Consider the following 22,548-nt stretch of genomic DNA (forward strand, 5'->3'; position numbering starts at 1 on the left):
ATCGCATAAAATCAACAATTTTTATTAACTACGTACTCATTTTAGGTATGTGTCGTCACTGCTTTTGAATAATTTTGATTTTTGACCACTCATACGAAAGAAAAAAAAATCATTTATGTATTCATAGTGTGATTATTTATATCCTTTATGTCATTATGTGTCACCGATCAAATCGACAAGCCCAAACTTGAATTTAAATAAACATACGAATATAACTTATAAATAAATTTTTATATAAATTACAGCTCATATGAAGAAAAACTAACTGATTCCTTGTGGTAAAGATTTTACAATCTTATAAATTTGACAACCATGCTTCGAATATTTCTTTTGTGTTTTTTAACTATGATATATATATTTAACATGTCGAAAATGATCCATAACCATAGTAAAATATCTAAAGCATTTAATCACTGTTTCAATGGTAAATTTTTTGGTAATTGTAAATACAACCACAGTACACAAACAGTGTAAGGGTAAATTACGGTAAATAGCAACATACTTTACCTTTTCCATCAATTTATAGTTTTTTTATAACATTTATTTTATTTTTTTACCCATAATAGCAATGTACTTATAAAATTTATTTTTGTTACAAATGTCACAATATGTAAACCATAATAGCAATGCATCTAAACTTTATATTACCTACAATTCCCCAAAGTTTTACAGCATATGATAATCACCAATCTTTTGCATAATGTTGATGAATACATATAAATGATGTATATAGACTGTTTTATATCTAGCAACAAAAAAATATGTTATTTACAACTCCAAAAGACTAAAAACTAGTAGAAGATGTGGAAATTGGAGTTACAGGGTAACTCGCATATATATAACAAATAAAACCCCAAAAAGTAACAACCAAAGATAAAATCTTGAGGCCACTCATTGGATCATTCATAAGTATAACTGCTGCAAAACTGGTTAAGGGTACCCTAATTGAGTTAAGAACACCCGCTAACACAGTAGAAGAAAGGTATAACACACCAGTAGACCCCAAAACCCCTAATTGAAAAGTAATTATACCCCATATAATAACGTTATAATAAGCACTAACCCCACCTATAAAAGTTTCCGATTCTACCCTCATTGAATGAAAATCGTTATTTACCACAACCCCAATTGTGGTGAAAACGAAAGCAAAGAAGGAAACCATTACCTGTTGTTCCAAGACTACATGAAAGGATCTTCCTTGTAGAAGTTTTATGAAGACAAGCTCAGAAAGAGCGAAGATTAGTCCATGGAGAGCTGACCCCAACACATCCCACATGAATCCAAGGGCGTATTGGGTATTTGTGACGTATGAAAACCTGTCGGAGTCTGAATCCAATGCGATGATGGCCATGGCTGCTGTGATGACGACAATGGAGTTGATAGTTGAGAGGTTGATTTGGTTTTTGACTATGAAGAACCCGAAAATGGCGGAGAAGATGAGGACTGTGGAGGCAAGGAGGGAGGCGGTTGAAGCTGGGAGGTAGGCGTAGGCGTATGCGTACATGAGATTATCTGCAGCGCTTAAGAACCCTAAGGAAATGTAGGAAAGAGTGAGGTTGAAGGTGAGGGGGGTTGGGGTAGCTTTGGTGAAGAGGTAGGTAGGGAGTAAGATGAGAAGAGGGATAGGCCACCCTGCAGCTGATACCCATGAAATGATCCATTTGCTTTTTCCACCGTTTGAGAAGTAGAGACGTGAGAGAAGAGAAGAAGCAGGGAAAGCGATAAGCATGGCTAAGCTACTTACAAGGAGAAGAATCCAGTGTGAGGTAGGTTTGTTGTTGTACGCGTTGAAGATCATCTTCTTGTAATCGGAGATTTGTTCATTGAATGATTTTGATGGTGGTATCTCCTCCATCGCTTCTTCCATTCCTTCCCGAACAGTAACTACATGGATAGTCAAAATTGAGTCATGATAAAGCGTGATTGATGTCAAAATTATACTCTTCAACTGAAGAATCCAATGATTTTGTTGTGAATTTCTGTAAAACTATGATTTGATGTCGAATTTCTGCTCTGAAAATGAAGGATCGGTATGATTAAGTTGCGAATTTCGGTAAAACGTTTAACTATTCAGTATAACGGTGTTCGTAGATGGAGTATGAACTATATATGCTTACGATCGATCAGATTAATAGGACAAATGAAATCAAAGCTGAAACCGACTAACCTGAATCAAGCAACGGTTGATGCATTCAGTGGCCGGCCGGAGTTTAGGTCACCGATTTATCTCCGTCGAGGGAGTGATGAGTCGTAAAAATCCGCAACTAATTCCATCTGTCTTGGAGAAGCTATTATCGCCAATAGAAATCTACGCACATTTTACACTAACCCCCTAAATCTACTCTCAATTTACACTAACCCCCTAGAAATCAAAGGGAGATCGTGTAATCTAACCCCTTTTTACTACTATTTTAAGAAAAATAATCATCTAACTTTTCTTTTTTTTTTAAATGGCCACTCTATTTGGAATATTTCAAACCCGTATTTCGTAATGGGTAACTGAACCGGTTTAAGAACCGAACCACCGGTTTACACCCGTTCAAGATTTTAGTCGTTGAAACCGGTTTATATCGTGTGAACTGGTTTGGAACCGGTATTGAACCGAACCGAACCGGTTTAGAACCGGTGTAACCGGTTTAGATAGGTTCAACTAATTTTTTAAGCAAATCGGTTTGAGGCTGAACCGGTTTTGCTTGGCTAGGGAGTGAACCGAATCGGTTTACTGAACCGGTTCGGTTTGAAAAAAACTGGTTTGTTCACCACTAGGTAAACGGGTATATGGATCCAACCCGGTAATATGGTCCCTCTTATAAATAACATTTCAAACTTCATTCTGGACAACATTTCGCACACCAATCCAACTGAAAGAATGTCTTCTTTTAGCAGTGAAGAGATTTATTTTGACAAAACTGCAAAAATGATCCTTGTGGCATGCATTTTTTCTGAGGTTTAGTCCAAACTTCGACTTTTTTGGATTGGTAGTCCTTTTGAGCTAGTTTGTATGTGGAAAAGGTCCCTCTCCAAATTGAAAAGACTAAAATACCCTTAATATATTTATTTCTCATTTTCTTTCCTTTTTAACTATTTTATAATTAATAAAAAATACAGAAAATGGATCTCTCTCTCTCTCTCTCTCTCTCTCTCTCTTTCTCTCTCTTTCGTCAGCAAAGAGTAAAAAAACCGCACCCCATCTTCTTCTTCCCCAACGCTTCCCTTTCTTATCTATGGCTAGTAAAATATAATCAAGAACTTCATTTGTGTGTGTTCTTAAAAAAAATAACCAACATACCATTGTTTTTGGATTGAAGGCCTGGTTCAAAAAAAAAAGATGAACATTGGATCGCTTAGGAAAAATGATGAACAATAGGTCAACGAAGACGGTAGCTGCACAAACTATTACGATTAGAGACCTCAAAAACTCTCTCTCTCTCTCTCTCTCTCTCTCTCTCTCTCTCTCTCGTCGATAAAGAACGGAAAAACCCCACCCATCTTCTTGTTCCCCAACCCATCGCCTGATAAACCCTGATCCTGTTATCCCTCTTTTGTTGAAACCTGCAAATCGCTAATTTTTGGGGATGGGATTTGGTGTCAATGTTTGAATAAGTGATCCCAACGTTTTGAAGTATAGGTTATATCTGTTCTGATCATTGCCGACATGAGCTTTGGTACTAGAAATTCAAGATCAATCCAAGTTTTCGAAATCTAGGGCTTCCTTCTCTACCATTCTATTTCAAGCTAAGCATCTAAAAACGCCAATAATAGCAAACCCTTTAGGAATTGATGATGGAATAAGGAGTTACCTGGAGGGAAAAATCAGAAAGTTGATGCATCAATACCGGAAGTAGGAGTTATCGGATAGCGGTGGTAGGCATGAGGACCTCCACCTCTCCTAATGCTTTGCCTGTAATGTGTAGCCGGTATGGATGGGGAGCTCCACACAAGTTAATCCCTTAACATTTTGTTTATTGCTTCACATGTCATCATCGCTTATTTGTTTCAACTTATGCAGGAGATAAGCCTCTTAAGGGTGGAGAAGAAAGTTTAAAAAGGCAGAGGTAATGGCAAGGGGTGCAGTAGTGTTTGTGTTGTGTTGCCGGTAAAGGGGAGAGAGAGAGAGAGAGAGAGAGAGAGAGAGACCTTTCATTTTTTTAATTATTAAAATGAATAAATAGTTATTAAAACTTTAAAAAAAATGAATTTAGAAATAGAAATAAATACCCAAGGGTATTAAAGTCATTTCAGTTTACCGAGGGACCAAATCTGCAATGAAACTAGCTCAAAAGGACCATGAAACCAAAAAAGTCGGGGTTTGGACTAAAACCCCAAAAATATGCATACCACCGGGACCATTTTTGCAATTTTGTCATTTATTTTTTACATGTAAGTTTCCATTATCTTTATAATTATATGCCTTTAATTAGATTACATGTTAAAAAGAAGATAATTTTGTTTATATGCAATTATATAGATATTATTTGTTTTCCTTCGATTTTTAGTGGTTTTAGGTTATTGTAGGATTACATGTGGTTATATATATGCACTAGATCAATAAATCTTAGAAATATTTTAATTCTAACAAGTTCGAAATGACTCCAGAGTACAAAGATCATGTCTGGAATATGTCGAACACGTCCAGAATACGTAGAGCTGATTTAGAATTTGTTTCTATAATGTTGATATGGAATTTCGGAATGTTGATCTGGAATTTTGTTCTGGAATGTCCACCAGAACCTATAAATGTTGATTTGAAATTGTGTTACGGAATGTCCTGTAAAACATATACTTAATTCTGGAACATGCGACAAATGCCTAATTAATGGTTCTTTTGATTGTAGCATGACAGAAAATACGAAGCGGTTGTGACTACGACCTACAGACCTAAACTTGAGTGGGAAATCATGGCCCGTTTACAATACAGACCACTTTGTGTGGCCATGTGTTAGGGCATCCTGTTTTGGTTCTTATGTTAACATGTTGATGGATGTCTGACACACCTCTGAACCAAACGGCGGAAACGTCTGGGGGCTTGGCGCGACTTCATTGTTGTAGTATCATCACAAAGTATATAATTGAAACATAACATCATCATCATCACACATGTAATATAACAACATTCATTATTTACATCGAATATTGTATTTGAATATTACATGCCAAAATAGTCAGAGTATGATGAAACAAAATATACATTAGTTTGTTCCGTTCAACTTGCTTCAACGGTTTCCTAAGAATACAATTTAATTTAAAAAGGTCAACATAAAAATGTTGGTGAGTTCATAAGCATGTTTGTGAAAATGATTTGTATAACTTTGTAATCACCAGAAAATCCTATATTTTCTGAAAACAGTTCAGTAAGTTTGTAACCGATCTTGTATTAATGCGTGTGTGTTAATGTTTATTAGGATGTATAAAGATAATGCGGAAAATGTAAAGAGAATGTCCCAAGACACCCCTATGTTGTCTGTAAAAGAGAATGCTGCCATACCAACCCCCGAGTTTGAGTACCAGTGTGAGTATGTTCCTGAGTAATCCAAAGAGAAAAGAAAATGGTCTCCAGTAAATTTTAATGTCAATTCCTCTAAGTGAGTCGTTATAACCATACTAAGTAATGACAATTTCGCCTGTCTTGATGTTGTTGGACGCCGACGGAAAATAGAATAAGGTCTTCGTCACCCTAGACTAATTTAGTCTAATTGTAGCGAACAACTCAGGTGTGGGGTGTCATCCCCGTATAGATCTATACACAAATCCCCCGCTCTCCCTCCAAGAGACTCTGGTCATAACTACATGCTATGATCGTACACTCAATTGGTGTCAAGCGACACGTCTCACTAGATCCTTAATCGAATTTACACGAAGAAACACATATAAAACTCATTACATGCCCAATGAACCATGTAAGTGAACCACTAAGGCATCGCTAAACATGTAAGTCATTTCAAGGCCCAATAGGAATGAGATTATATAATATGGGCCCGAAATATATATGTAAAAGGACAACTAAGGCCCATTTCACATGTAAGGTATTTACAGGCCCAAATAGCACGCAAATAGTATCCAAGGTCCGTCGCGCATGTTAATGGGTCAATGAGACCCAATAAACATATAAATAGTATTCATGACCTATTAAACATATTAATGGGTCAATAAGGCCTAATAAACATGAAGATGACCTAATTAGCCCGTTTGGTATTATATTGTTAGTTTTAGCTCAAGTATTTATTAAAATGATATAAAAGGGCCCACTTTTTTGTAAAAATGTCACTCTTGTTCCATTAAGCCAAAAATTTACACTTAAGACCCAATATTAGTAAAAATAACATTTTAGGGCCTTTTAAAGGCCAAGTCTTGCATCCAACACAAGTTTAAACACTTTTAGTAAGTTAAAAACAATTTTTCTGGTTTTTGACTTTTCTGACCCGGTTGTTGGAAATTTTGTAGAAAAATCATCGTAAGTCAAAATTTGGATCCGTAAACTCTGGAAGTTTAGAAATTTTGTCTACTTTGTTCACAAGTTTTCTCAAAATTTTTAATGGCCTCAAACTAGTGTGAAATTTCTCACCTTCACAGACTGGTCCGAGATTATTTCAAATATGATAGACAGTTTTGTAAAATTTGTATGAAAACGTGAAAGTAGTCATTTTAAAGGTATAAACCTGAACTTTTTTTTTTTTATGTAAAACAGATTTGAAAAATATTTCCATTAAGATGGTCAAAACAGTCCAATATTAGACCAAAACTTTTCTGTCAAAGGCTAATTTTTGAGTTTAAGTTATCCATGTTTGAACACAACACTTATTTTTGCTATTTTAAGTGTATAAATCTCAGATCTATAAGTTTACATGTAATATATGTGATAACACATACGTTTCTCAAGGTTTTTATGAAGATCCAAGTGCTAAACTTCAAGTTCAAATAAAACTCCAAAAGTAAGACACATATCACAACATATATCATGAAAACACACAAAATCATGCATACACACATAGATCTACACAACACAACTTGTATTCTCCCCCAAAACATTATGAAAATAAAAAAGAAGGGGGTATGAACTCACATTGCTTTGATGTTTTTGGTTCTTGGTGATAAATTGAGTAGATCTCTGCCCTAGGAAGCTTCTTGAGGAGGATTTTTGGACTTAGATGGTTCTAAGAAGCATGATTCATGAAAACATGGATGTAAGAGGAGTGAATGAGTTTAAAGATGAAGTAATACACTTGGGTTTGTTAGATCTTACCACAATGGATGAGTTCTTGATGAAGTTCTCTTGAGACAAACCCACACTAACTTACGGAATTTTTGAAGAGGAAGAAGGTGAGAAACTTTTGAGAGTTAGAGAGAATTTTGGAGATTGAAAGGGATGAAGTGGGGAGGGGTGTGGCATCTCTCGGCCATAAGAAGAGTGGTAGGAGGAGAGAGACTGAACATTATTGCATGGAGGATAATAGCTCTAGAAGTATGTGATTACCTTGAAACATGTGGGTTAATTATATGTTGTTAAGTTATTAGTGAATCTCATTTTCTCTTTTTTTTTTTTTAATTTGGGCCGAGAATGGGCTAGGAGGAAAGGAAGTGAGATAGTTTGGGCCATTCCTTGACTTAGTACAAAATCATGAGGGCTAAAATGAATATCTTTCGGCCCATTGGGGCTTTATGGAAGTTCACGGCCCAATGAGACCCAAGGGAGTAATTTACAGCCCATTAGGGCCAATGAAATCATTTATGGCCCAACATGTTCCATTAGTGATTATATGAACTATTATAGGCCCACATGGCCCAAAATGTTTTAGTTTCATGAAGGTCGGTTCAATTAGAGCCCAATTAGAATTCCTTGACCCAAAATAGTTAAATTGAAAGTTTATTGGTCTATTAGGCCCAATAAGAGGATCCTAGTCCATATTAACTTGAGATGGGATTTCTAGGGTTTTCAATCCATATGAGATGTATTGTATTAGGTTTTGAACTTAAATCAAGAGTTTGGATTCAAATGGATGGTTTTGATTGAGCATAGAGTATGATTTTCACTTAGAGTACATGCCTTACAATAGATGATGTTTACATGAGAATAGAATTTCCTAGCTAAAAATGCTAGTTGTGACAATGTCAAATTGACCCGGAGGAGCTTTTATTTTTGGTACATGACTATTGGGTTTGCTTTGCTAGGAAAGTTTTTTGCCTTATTATCGGCTTGCAGTTCGAGGACTAGTTCCACCCTACTTCATCTTTTATGTTGTTCAGACAATGTGTATTTCTATTTATGGTGCATTCACGTTAGGTGAGATCAGCTGATGTTATGCATGTGTCCAGTGACTTACATCATCAACTAGATGATGTAGACGATGTAAGAGTCTCCCTTTTGTATATGCTAGAGCAGGGATTTTGTAGGAATACCCTCGACAGCCAGTTACTGAAGAAATCCTTGCACTCATCTCTAATATAGACAATTTTAACATGTATACATCTATTTATAGTATATCAAATGCTACATGTACTTATCAAGTCCAATATTGATAACCTACAGGTGTGTTGTTTGCCTATTGTCTTTGGCAAACAACACGCATGTGGAGACTACCCAAAGTCTCGGTGGGCAAACAACATGCATGTGGGTTATCAACAACCCTAGAGACTACCCAAAGTCTACACACATACAAAAAAACACAAGCACGTTAATAAAATTTAGACCCGGCTGGTCGTCACATACATATACAACTACTCTACCACACAGGTAAGAATAAGTGAGGATAGAACTCACAACTGAACTATCGGAACTAGACTCCGCATAAATAAATACACCGATTAACCTTAATTAATAATTAAGGTATTTCTCACACACTAATAAGCCCAAAATAAGACTGGACGACACTTATATAAAACACCGATTTCCCTAACCCCTCACAATCCATCTAAAGCACAAGTGGTCAAAGTCAACGAAAGTCAACAGAAGTTAACGGTCACCCAGAATGCTCGGCGTACTCACTCTATGCGGGGTGTAGAACACCAGGTGGGAGGGGATAGGCTCATATCTGGCTACGCAGGGCGTAGCCAGGCGTACGCTCAACATACATATACTAGTCTCAAAAGCTACCACAAAGATGTCTTAACCATTAAGACTTTCATTCCAAACCCATATATGTCTCCTAAACAACAACTAAATCCATGAAGTCTCTAACGTTAAGCCTTTTCATGGCTACAAGGAGCTAAAACTCACAAAACCTAACTTTCTACTTCATTCAAACCCCATATCTCTTGCATGGAAGAAAATAAATGGCCAAGATATCATTTTTATGACTTTAGACATCTTAAAATGTCTGAAAGGACGACTTATTTTCTCTGGAGTACTCCATACTCATAAAGATCAAAGCTTGGGACAAAAGAACCAAAATGCAAAGCTAAGCAAAATCTAACTAAGTGAGCTCGAAGATTTGAACTTTATACCTTGAAAAGGTGCACAAAGAGATGAAGTTGCTAGATTTACAAGCTAGAAAGCACCACCACTAATTGAATGATCTTCCTTCTAACACAAAACACTCAAGAATCACTTTCCAAGCATCAAAACACTCTCATAAGGCTAGGTTTTGGATATAAGGTTTGGAGGATACAGAGGTTGGTCATGAGAAGGTCCATGAGGGTTTATGTTGCTTAAATAGTGGCCTCACCCCCAAAAGATGAGGGTTTTGGAGATAACACGAGTATGCCCGGTGTACACATATGTATGACCGACGTACTCGGATATTGAAGTGCCCCAAAGTTTTTAACTTACACCCAGTGTATCCCTTGTAAGCCCAGCGTAAGGACCTGCCATGCAAACTTTAAAATAACACAATGGATGAAAAGGAAATTACCTAACATGGGTGTTACAGTTCTCCCCCACTTGAATCGGACTTCGCCCTCGAAGTTAGTCTCAACGAACAGATCCAAATAATGCTCCTGCATCTCATCCTCGAAATCCCAAGTCCACTCAGAGCCTCTTTGATGCTGCCACTGAACCTTCACCAGGTTCACCACCTTGTTCCTCAAGGTTTTCACCTTCCGATCAGAATTGCCACCGCCCTCTCGATGTAGTTCAAGCGACCGCTGACCTGAATGTACTTCAAAGAAACCACATTTGACTCATCTGTTATACACTTCCTCAACTGGTAATATATGGAAGGTGTTGTGTATCTGGCTCAACTCATCAGGTAGCTCCAACCGGTAAGCCACCTTACCCACACAAGTTAACACTCTCAAAGGGCCAATAAACCTGGTGCCCAGCTTGCCCTACTTCCTGAATCGAATAAAACCCTTCCAGGGTGATACTTTCAAAAGCACCAAATCACTAACCCGAAACTCCAACTCAGAGCGTCGACGATCCGCATAACTCTTATGACGGCTCTGGGCTGTTAGAAATCTCTGTCTGACTTTTTGAATAAGTGTGGTCGTCTTGAGCACTATCTCAGTGCTACCCATGACTCTCTTTATAACCTCGCCCCAGCAAATAGGTGTCCAACACCACCTCCATACAAAAGCTCAAATAGAAGCATGCCAATGCTGGCATGATGGTTGCTATTGTAAAAAAAAACTCAGCCAAAGGAAGGTAAGAGTCCCAACTCCCACCAAAGTCAATGACATAAGCACGCAACAAATCCTCACGCGTCTGAATAGTTTGCTCGCTCTTCCCGTCAGTCTACGAATGGTAGGCAGTACTGAAATGCAATTGGGTGCCCAATTCTTCGCGAAACCACTTCCAAAACATGGAAGTAAAATGAACATCCCGATCCGACACAATAGAATTCGGCACCCCATGTCGAGCTACCACTTCTCAAACATAAATCTCAGCTAGCTTCTCGACAAAAGAGCCCTCACTTATGGCTAAAAATGAGCAATCTTCTTCCAACATTCAACTATCACCCATTCATTTTTCCGATTCGCTTCCTTTATGGCCTCCGACTATGCTTCTTTAATCATTTTCAAAACCGGGGTCATCACTGTCATCCTCAAACACACATCTTGAATCAGGGTACTGACCGCCCTCCGGATCAAGGCGTCGGCCACCACATTAGTCTTTCATGGGTGATATAGAATCTCACAGTCGTAATCTTTCAATACGTCCAACCACCTCCTCTGCCTCATGTTCAGTTTAGGCTGATGTATAAGATATCTCAGACTCTTATGGTCCTCATAGATGGTACACCAAACTCCATAAAGATAATGGCGCCAAATCTTTAGAGTGAAAACCACCACCATCAATTCTAAATCATGGGTAGGATACTTCGCCTCATGAGGCTTCAACTATCTTGAAGCATATGAAATCACATGCCCCCTATGCATAAACACAACAACCAACCCTGAAACGGATGCATCACAGTAGACCACAAAATCCTCAACTCCCTGTGGAAGGGCAAGTACTGGCACCTCATAAAGTCTGTAACATCCCGATTTTAATGGAGTAATTAAATAATAAAGCAGGAGTCCCGGAAAGTAATTTTATTATTGTGGTATATTTTTTTAGTCCAAAATCAATTAATAATCGTTGGAATGTTAGTTTTAGGGGTTAAAGGATAATATTGGACTTAATTTGAAAGGGTCTTAAATGATTGGGGTTTAAAGAGTAAATTATGGACCTATGTTGAAAGAATTTTATGGAGTCAAGGGCTGAAGTGTAAATTTCGGACTTTATTGAAAAGAATATGGGAGGAGGGGCCACTTCTGTAATTATGGGATAGATTTTAAGGGTCCGGGTATATAAGCCTTATATCACCGACAAACCCTAACCCTACTTCATTATGTCCAGCCACCACTATCATCTTCATGATTTCGCTGCTACCATCCTTCCGCCATGGCGTGAGCTTCCACTGCCCCAGTCACCGACGAACTCGAGGATGCAAACCACGACAACCCATTGTTGCCATTGAAGATGCTGAGTCGCCGCCATTGCTGATCAGCCGTTGATGAAGCTTGCTACCGCTGCCTTCTCTTCTCCTTCTTCATTCGTCAGCGATGAGAGTCTCACGGTGAGAAAGAATCTGTGAGCCGCCGTCGGAGACAATTAGTCGTGAGGTTGAACCGGTTGTTGTGGGTCTCAATGTCGCTGTCACTGACGCATAACCGCCACTGTTAGTCGTAACGTCGTTGTTGCTCCCATTGCTAGATGGTTCCAGCAGATGGTGGCGTTGCTCGTGGTCCGTGGTGTGAATGCTCATATGTGTGGGTTTATGTCGAGTAAGTTATGAAGAACCACCATGGCGGCTACTGTCGTTGCCAACCGCCACCAGGAGGGTGACTAGATCCGTTTACAAGCAAGAAAGCATGTGGGTGTTCATTTTTGCTGTAGTGTGTGTCGTGTGTGTGTGATTTTGTTGGCCGGAAATGTAAGGGACCACCATGGCCACCATCCATGGTGGCTGCCACCATATACCACCACCGGCGACCACGAGGTGGTTGGGTGTGTGTGTGCTATTAGTGAGTGTGTATGTGTTTATTTGTGTGTTTGTATGTGTTGGTTAATTGGGTTTTAGCATTGTAATTGTATCAAATGAGGAATAATGAAAAGAAGAACCCAAACCACCACCATAGGGAGGTGGATATCGCCTCCTGCCGCCACCGGCCGCTGTGTCGGGGGGCGGTGTGCTTGATTTGTTGAGATTGACTCGTTTGGGGAATGCTTGGCCAAAGTGGGCCCAATGAAGCCCTAATGGGCCCAAGGAAACAATAATTGATCTACTAAAACCCTAATGGGCCCAATAAGGCCCGATGTGACCTAAAGGCCCAACCATTGGACTAATAAACTAGTATTGGGTTGGAAAACCCTAATAGCATAAAACCCTAAATTGTGGAAATCGATCGGCATACACACACGCGGGAATTATTTAGTAACTTGAGATATTAAATAATAATCATTGGAAAATTAATCTATGGAAATAATGGACTTAATGGATTAAGTCCTTATTGGATTAAGTAATTATTGGATTAAGTCCTTAATGGGTTAAGTAAGAAACACTTAACCCTAATCATCATTTCATGTGAAAACCCTAATTTTGGGATTATGGGCTTAGACCGGGACCCACATATAGGCGATTGGAAAGGAATTGTGTATTAAGCCCAATCACACCATATGACTTATTTAGTAAATTGAGGGACTCAATGGATTAAGTCCTTAATGGGTTAAGTGAGAAACACTTAACCCTAATTGTCATTTTATGTGAAACCCTAATTTCACTTGGGCCTTGAGTTAGGCTTTCCTATAGGGTTTTAGTGGTTAGACTATTGATGGACCATCCAAGAACAAGTTAATGGACCAAAGTAATTAAATGGGCTTTAGGATAAGGCCCATGTGAGGACTTGGGCCTAATTTGGAAGATTGGGCCATATGTTGGGCCTTGGCCCATTACTTGACCTTTGGGCTTTTGTAGTGTGAGTTTGACTTTGAGCTTGGAACCCAATTATTAATTGGGTATTGTTTGATGTTGATAGTTCGGGAATCTGTCAATCAGCAGTTGGAGCGTACCTGCGAGACTTGAGCAGTGCCAGATGAGTTCTCCTCACTATATCAACAGGGTCTAAGGCACCAAGGCCGACCCTTTATGGATTGTATTCGGATTCTTGCATGTTATGCATACTGGTTTACATCCTGGTAGTTAGGAGGTGTTATGCTATGCTTTAGTGGCCCGGTTGGGTCGGTATCCTGGTATATAGGATGATGCTATGTTAGTGACCTGTTAGGTCGATATCCTGGTTATAGGATTGTTGCTATGCTTTGTGATCTGTTAGATCGGTTTGACTGTTATATATATACATGCTAGCGTTATATGATGTCTATGGGCACATGATTGTCCTGATTATAGGATGATGTTATGTTAGTGACCGGTTAGTTCTGTATCCCGGTTATTGGGATGTTGCTATGGTTGGTGATCTGTTAGATCAATTTGACTGTTATATGAAATGAGCTACCGTATGATTTTTATGTGCACATGTGTTGTTTGATTGGGGGTTGGGTTGAGGCGGTCCTGTTTTGTGTTGTAGGCCAACATACCTGACGAGCGGTCCGGATAGGCTGTAGGCCCTGCGTGGCGATCCAGACGTGCCGAAGGCTCGAAGAGCAGTCCAGATAGACTGAAGGCCTGTGAGGCGGTCCAGTCAGGCTGATGATTCATTATGCATGTTGTTATGTATTGGTTATATGATACGGTTATGTTTGTATGGAGTTGATATTTTAGGGAAACTCACTAAGCTTTGGGCTTACAGTTGTTGATTTTATTTCAGGTATTTCTGATGACCGCGGGAAGGCGAAGGCGTGATCGTGCACCTCCTTATATTTTCATGATTGATTTTGGGGATACTCTGATGTCTAAACTATTTTGAAAACAAATTGTAATGACTTAACGGTTTTAAATGTTTTAAAAAGTTTTAAATTGGCTTGAATTTTTGGGGTGTTACAAAGTCTCTGGCGAATGCTCAGACCTCCAACTGAACTTAACATCCTTCCTCGTCAACTTGGTAAGAGGAACTGCAATCTCAGAGAAATCTCGAATAAATCTCAGATAATATCCCTCCAAACCGAGCAAGCTCCGAATCTCAAATGGAGACTTCGACACTTCCCACCGAATCACTGCCTCTACCTTGGTTGGGTCAACCAAGATACCGTTCTGATTGACGAGGTGTCCCAAAAACCGAACGTCGCGCAACCAGAACTCACAGTTGGAGAACTTTATGTATGGCCTCTTCATCCTCAAAACCCCAAGAATCTCGCACAAATATTCCTCATGCTGCTCCATGGTCTTCGAATAAACCAAGATGTCATCGATGAAAACAATCAATGGCATATCCAACATAGGCCTACACACCTGGTTCATGATATCCATGAATGTCGTCGATGCATTGGTGAGCCCAAAAGGCATCACCATAAACTCGTAATGCCTATAACGAGTTCAGAAAATCGTCTTCTGGATATCCTCCTCTCGCACCCTGATCTGATGGTAGCCAGACCTCAGATCAATCCTGGAAAACCAAGATGCCCCTGTGACTGATTGAAGAGATCATCAATCCTCAATAACGAATAACGGTTCTTCATCGTTAGCTTGTTCAGTTCCCGATAGGCAATGCACATCTGGTGTGAACCATCCTTCTTTTTGACAAAAAGGGTAGGTGCTCCTCACGGAGAACTACTCGGTCATATAAATCCTTTCCTGACAGCTCCTGAAGCTAAGACGATAATTGTTGCATCTCAGGAGGTGCAAGACAATGTTGTTCCTTAGTAATTGGCGCTGCACCAGGGATCAGATCATCTTGAACTCCACTTGCCTTTTAGGAGGCACGCTCGGTAACTACTCTGAAAAAACATTAAGGAAATCACGCACAACAGGAACGTCAGAAATGGAAACTGATCTCTTTCATCAACCTGGGTATCCACCACATATGCCAGATATCACATACACCCATGCTGTAAACATTGTCTCGCCCTAGCGACAGAACAAAAAGTTGAACCTGACCTAGTGCCCTCATTGTAAATGGTCAGAACTCCCCCACTAGTATCTCGAACCGTCACCAAATATTGCTCACAAACAATCAGAGCCCCAAACCGGCTCAACCAATCCATACCCATGATAACACATACATCTCCCATCACAATAGGGATAAGATCTATCGGATACCCAACACCAAAAATCTCCAGTATACACCCCCGATAGATATATCTAGCGGGGACCACATGCTCTTCAGCTATAGAAATCCTCAATGGTCTACTCAAGGCCTCCCGTGCAATGCTAAAACCATGACAAAAAGATTATGACACAAAAGACCGACTCGCATCCGAGTAAAATAGCACTAGTACAGGTACAAAGTTTACAAGAAAAGTACTTACATGAGCAATATCATAAGCAATAAAATAAATCAGCAAAATAAATAAAGAATACATACCATCAATGACTTCAGGTGCTGCTCTGGTCTCCTCCGTTGTCAACTTAAATGATCTCCCCCGAGCTCTTGGAGCCTCGACCTTCCCCTGCCGGCTATCAGTAATACGCAAGGTCGGGGCGGAGTTTGAACCGTCATGGATGCAAGTTGTGGACACTCGACCCTCAAATGACCTGTTTGGTTGCAATTGAAGCAAGCCCAAAATCCCTTGGGGCAATCCTTAGTCATATTCCCCTTCTTTCCACACATGTTTCAAATAGTCCCCGACCGATAAGGTCCCTTGTGTCCCTTGTCGCACTTTCTGCAAGTGCAGCCCTTCTGGCCTCTAACTCTCGAGTCAGCGGACTTAAGCCGCTTAGTCGTTGGCTGCAAATACACTGGTCTCCTATCTCTCGCCTAAATCTCCTTATCCTCTCTCACATGGGTCACTAGCTCGATCTCTTTCCTCCTGGAATTGGTCTGCAGTTGTAACGTCCCAAAATTTAAGACCAAGTCCATAACGGGCTCTTCCCGAGCTCTTCCCATTCGATCTGGAAGTAATTAAAACATAAACTGAAAACCGTAAGCACAAAACTTAGTGATTTCCCCAAAATACCATGTACCATACATATTTGCAAGCTCAAGGCTGTTTCGGGTTTATTTCACCCCCGGGTCTATTTCAACTCATGTGTCGGCCCAAGTCCATAACGGGTCTATATCACCCCCGAGTCTATTTCAACTCATATATTAGCACTAGGCTCTATCGGGTTTATTTCACCCCACATACATATAGCAAACAGGCACACATGCATATAACGCATACATCATGAGTCACAAAGACTAAAAGCACATAACATATCCTAGTGTCCTACAATATAATGCACAAACTTACCTCGGTCTGTTGTCAGTCAAACAAATGATTGGGCTGCTGAACCGGAAAATCCATGTGCTAATCAATCAAATAAAATCCCAATTAATAATTGGTCCATAAACCATAACTGGGAATCTAGTTCATATGTCCAACACACATGGTAAAAGAACAATTTACCCTTTCCTCCCTTAGCCTAATAATCGAGGCCCAACTCAATAACACCTAAAAGCCCAATATGGCCTAAATTCCTAAATGATACCCAAAGCCCATTATGGGCCCAAATCCTAACAATGACCCAGAGTCAGAAAGACTAGTGGCCCAACAAGGCCCAAAACCTTAATAGTCCAAATATGGCCCATAGACTATTATAGACAGGTTGTGAGGCCTCTGATCATTTTAATTCATCGCTCATCATCTATTTCATCTACCCATCTCTACCCATCATAATTATAGGTATAAAATACATGTACAGTTTAAATCAAATAAAACATGTATATTTTGTTCATCCAACATAGATATCAAGAACACAGATAATGTGCACACGTAGCATGTAGTTTATATTTAGTACTTCATATCTGTATGTAAGATGAAAGTAACTATGCACTCACTTGTTAAAGTGATGATTCCAAACTCGGGCAGCGCTTCGCTTCTAACAATTCTATTTTCCTTCGGCGAAACCTAGTATCATTACTGCTAGATTTTAGTCTAACATTTATTGCGACTATTTACGAGAGATATTGTTTTATAAGTGTTAAACAATAATTTTCAACTACTATGTACATACATGGGCCTGACATGAAACACCGGAGGGCAGGACCATTTTGGCATTTAAGCACTTCTGAAATCCAACAACCTTATACGACCCTTCAAACCAGATTCCCCGTACCGCGAGTAGTTAAAAGATATTATAATAACACTTTGTATATTTTATTATACTTAGCACATATATTGTGTATAGATTCATAATAACGATAATGAACTTAAACATAAGCTATAATTAAAGTAGGGTAAGCATAACTCACTTACAAGGTTTCTAGCGAAAACTTAGGACTCTGTGGTCAGAACTTCGTCCTTGAATCTTTGTGTAACGCCCGGGTTTCAGGGCTAAGCATTTTTGTCAATGTAATAGTCTAGGTCAACTCTTGTAACTCTTTTTAAAGTAATAAAGATGAAATATTTGAGTATTATGTAAATTATATGTGTTTATTATTTAATTATAAATGTATAATTAATAAAGAATAAAAATGAGCGTCATAATTAAAGTGTGAGATAATCCCGATATCTCTACATAAAGTTGTAGAATATGTCTCAAGGTTTCCGTGCATATAAGGAACGCCGAAATCCGAGTTATAACGAAGAAGTTATGACCCGTCGAAGTTTCACGACAAAACCGGCACGATACCGGGAAGCGTGAATAGTGAATTTACGATAGAGCGAGATTTAGCCTTAGTGATCTAAACGAAAGTTGTAGAATATGTTAAACTAAGAAAATCGATAAAAAGAACGCCCAAATCTGACTTCGTATGAAGAAGTTATGAGATTTTAAACAGACCAATCCTGTCCCGGCTTGTTAAAAATATAACTTTAAAAATAAAGTCAAAATTAGCCGATGGAGTCTAAACGAAAGTTGTAGAGTACGTCTTCACCTACGCGTGGATATAAAGAACGTCAAAAACGGAGTTCGTATGAACGAGTTACAAATTATAATAGCATATTTACGTATTAAAATAAAGTATAAATCATGTATACGTACACATATATATACATATGTATATATCATTAGAAAGGTATCGACGATGTGGTCATTATAAGACTAATGTTGAGTTCTTTCGACATTAGTTTAGTACAAATATCATTAAATCCATTTATAATAGTATTATAGAGGGGTGTTTAGTTGTTTATATAACTAAAAAGTCATTAAGTAATTATGGAGGGTAGTTTTTGAAAATTCAATTAGTATAAATAAGAGCCTTGGGCTCTCATATTTCTTGCATCATTCTCTTGATTCAAGAGTCTTTCTCTCCTTATCCCCGAGCATTTCGGTCCCTCGTGATTCGACTTCTCTTTCTGTAGCTTAGTATAGTAAGGTGAGCGTTGAAGCGCTGCACGAATCTTTCTTAGAAAGATTCAGCGACGAAGTTCTGCCCCTGCAGAGCCCGACTCCTAGCTAAAACCCCCTTGTAAGTAAGTTATGCTTACCTTATTTTAATATAGCTTATATTTAAAATTAGTATTGTTATTATGAACTTATAATAAATATTTGAGCTATTATTATAACTTATATAAGTGTCGTTATAATATATTTTTTTAACTACTCGCGGTACGGGGAATCTGGTTTAAAGGGCCGCATAGGGTTGTTGGATTTCAAAAGTGCTATATGCCAAAATGGTCCTGCCCTCCGGTGTTTTATGTCTGGCCCCTGTCTGTACATAGTGGTTGGAAAATATTGTTTAACGCTTATATAATAATAATAATACTAAGACTAATAGTTGGTCACGGTAAATATTAGACTAAAATTTAGCAATAATAATGCTAGGTTTCGTCGAAGGAAAATAGAATTGTTAGAAGCAAGCGCTGCCCGATTTTGGAATCATCACCTTAACAAGTGAGTGCATAGTTACTTTCAACTTACACATAGATATAAAGTATTTTATATAAATTACGTGCTATGTGTGCATATTATCTGAATACTTGCTATCTATGCTAGATGAACGTTGTTATACATGTTTTCAATGATTTAAACTGTATATGTATTTTATATCTACGAAAATGTTGGGGTAAAACATGGGTAGATGCAATAGGTGATGTGTGATAAAATGATGAGAGGCCTCGATGTTGATGTTGTTGATTCTGTCATCTAGCGGAGTATGGATGACGACCACGGACTCTTCTAGACAGTCCAGTGGAACACTAGCAGGCTCGCAACCTGTAGGTGTTTGTGAACGATATGTTCACCGGTGTACTCCATCCCCCACATGGTTGCCTTTAGTACATTTATTGCTGAGGAATCCCCTTAGCAGTAGTGTCCGTCCCGATGATGATCCTTAGGCTAGGTCCCTTATGATAGGTGTTTAGGGACGTACAGTGAGGATAACGGGAACGGGTAATCAGGTTATTGTTGATCGATGAAATTAATAAACTTATTTATTGTGGGTTGAAAACCCTATGTGCTCACCAGGCTCCCAAGCCTGACCCACTCAGTTTTATGTATTACAGGTAGTGGCGCATAAGCATAGGTGTGATGTTTTGGACGAGGGATTACGGATATAGGCATGTAGATATGAAATAATGTAGTAAGGCTTATATTGTACTGTTTATGCTTTTGATCTGTACGAACATGACATTCCGAGTCTTTTAATGAAATACATTTCTATGGAAATGCTTTTGATAAATCTTTATCATATTTTTGTTTTGGGACAAATTCCGCAATACTTTCATTTAAAATGTAACTCTGATTTTTAAACAAAGCATAAACAAACCGGTCTTTTCTGGCCGTGATTTTGGGGATGTCACACTTTGTTTTTCTAAAAAGATTCTTGTAGCGCTTCTGCGCTCACCTTGCTATACTAAAACTACAGAAAGAGAAGTTGAATCACGAGGGACCGAAATGCTCGAGGATAAGAAGGGAAAGACTCTTAAATCGAGAGAATGATGCAATAAATATGAGAGCCTAGAGCCTCTTATTTATAGTAATTTAATTTTCAAAAACCACCATCTATAGTTACTTAAATGACTAAACACTCCTTTATAATACTATTTCAAATAGATTTAACGATATTTGTACTAAACTAATGTCGAAAGTACTCAGCACTAGTCTTATAACGACCGTGTCGTCGATACATTTCTAATGATATTGTAACGACCCAAAAATCATGACTAAAAATTTCTTTTAAAACATTACTAAAACCATATTTACAAAACTGTATCATAAATCATAACATAATTTTTAGAGTATTAATTCAAAACATAATCTCATTATCAGAGTCAAACATTCCTAGGCTAACTGACTATGGTGTGTGCGCTGCAATCTTCCCGAGCTCCTCTTTTGAAAAATGAGTACCTGAAACCAAAACTGAAAACCATAAGCACGAAGCTTAGTGAGCTCCCCCAATCTACCACATACCATACAATAACATATAAAGCACATACTGGGCCTTGCCCACTGCATCGGACCGAAGTCCGGGCTAACTGGGGCCTTGCCCCCTACATCGGACCGAAGTCTGGACTAACTGGGACCTTGTCCCCTGCATCGGACCGAAGTCCGGACTAACTGAGACCTTGTCCCCTGCATCGGACCAACGTCCGGGCTAACTGGGGCCTTACCCCCTGCATCGGACCGAAGTCCGGACTAACTGGGACCTTGTCCCCTGCATCAGACCGAAGTCCGGGCTAACCGGGGCCTTGCCCCCTGCATCAGACCGAAGTCCGGACTAACTGGGACCTTGTCCCCTGCATCGGACCGAAGTCCGGGCTAACTGAACAGAACATAGCATAAACATATCAACTAGCATGAACACACATATACTGCATACTACATCGGGCCGTGGCCCGGAACACATAACACATAATTCCTGTTTGAGCCACGAAGGCATCAAACATACTAAATACTACATCAGATAAAAATACGGAAACTGCTACTAGCTAAACGGGTCGGCGTTGTGGCCTTAGACCCGTTCCTACTGGAAGGAAACTCACCTGAGACTGCTGAACTGATGCTGCTAATCCTTTGACTGCTACTTGACCTCTGACTCCGAACTGCTGCTCCACTAGCTCCTCGAGCTACCAATGCCAAAATAACACTTAGTCCAACTGACCTCCAAAGGTCAACTAGGTCAACTCTAGTCAAGGTCAAAATCCTGGTCAAAGTCAACCTTCCAGGTCAACCCTACTCGCCGAGTCCACCTAATAACTCGCCGAGTTCATATGCTCAGGCTCCTTCTATTCGCGACTCGACTCGCCGAGTCAACTATTCCCGAGTCCTGACCTGTCCAACTCACCGAGTCCTTGCTCGACTCGCCGACTCGAGTCTTAACTCGAAGGGTTTGGGACTACGCGAACTGATTCACTAAGTCTAAGAACAGACTCGCCGAGCATAAGGCAATCTTCAACCAACTCGCCGAGTTGTTCATCCAACTCGTCGAGTTCATGCCCATCTTCAACCGACTCGACGAGCTGTTCATCCCACTCGTCGAGTTCCTCCTCATCTTCAAGCTACTCGCCGAGTCCACTCGAAGGACTCGCCGAGTCTATTCAGATCTTCATACATGCAGAGGACTTTTGAGTCATGCATGGACTCCATACTGCAGATCTACCCTTCCCAAGCCTATTCCCCACGTAAAGTTGCAAACTTTACGTGTAGAGAAGGAGATCTAGGCACCATACACCATAAACTAAGGTTTAAGACCAAGGGGATACAAAATCCACTCAATGGCTGATACTTTACGGGGGTTCTAAACCAAAACAAGCATGGATCTGAGGTAGCAACCTCAGATCTGGACCTCAAGCTCGAGATTGATCTTAGACATGGCTTAAAAGCCCCAAAACTCATAACCAAAGAAGATCTAAAGGAGAGAAACGACTTAATACCTTCAAATGCTCAGAAATGTTCCCCAAACCTCGGATCCAAGGCCACACCTTGATGCTTCAAAGATTCCCACTTCTTCTTCTTCCTTTAAATCACTCAAGGAAATGGCCAAAAGCTTGAATGAGCACAATGGAGGCTTAGGGTTTCCGGTTCTGGACTATAAGGCCGCAAATGAGCCATAGGGAAGAGATTAAGATGCTTAAATAGGGTACCAAGTCCCTAA

At 39.5% G+C, this 22,548-nt stretch overlaps 1 protein-coding gene across 1 annotated transcript; it reads right to left on the reverse strand.

Moving 5' to 3' along the window:
• Positions 1 to 611: 611 nt before the first annotated feature.
• LOC111881633 (probable purine permease 5) lies at positions 612 to 2,326 on the reverse strand. Its single transcript, XM_023878036.3, has 2 exons — positions 2,168 to 2,326; positions 612 to 1,884 (listed from the first exon to the last, which is right to left on the reverse strand). The coding sequence occupies exons 1-2, from the start codon at positions 2,190 to 2,192 to the stop codon at positions 785 to 787; spliced, it is 1,125 nt and encodes a 374-aa protein (XP_023733804.1). The 5' UTR covers positions 2,193 to 2,326; the 3' UTR covers positions 612 to 784.
• Between the last annotated feature and the right edge of the window lie 20,222 nt (positions 2,327 to 22,548).

The sequence above is a fragment of the Lactuca sativa genome, chromosome 7 (genome assembly GCF_002870075.4).
Source record: "Lactuca sativa cultivar Salinas chromosome 7, Lsat_Salinas_v11, whole genome shotgun sequence".
NCBI lineage: Eukaryota > Viridiplantae > Streptophyta > Magnoliopsida > Asterales > Asteraceae > Lactuca > Lactuca sativa.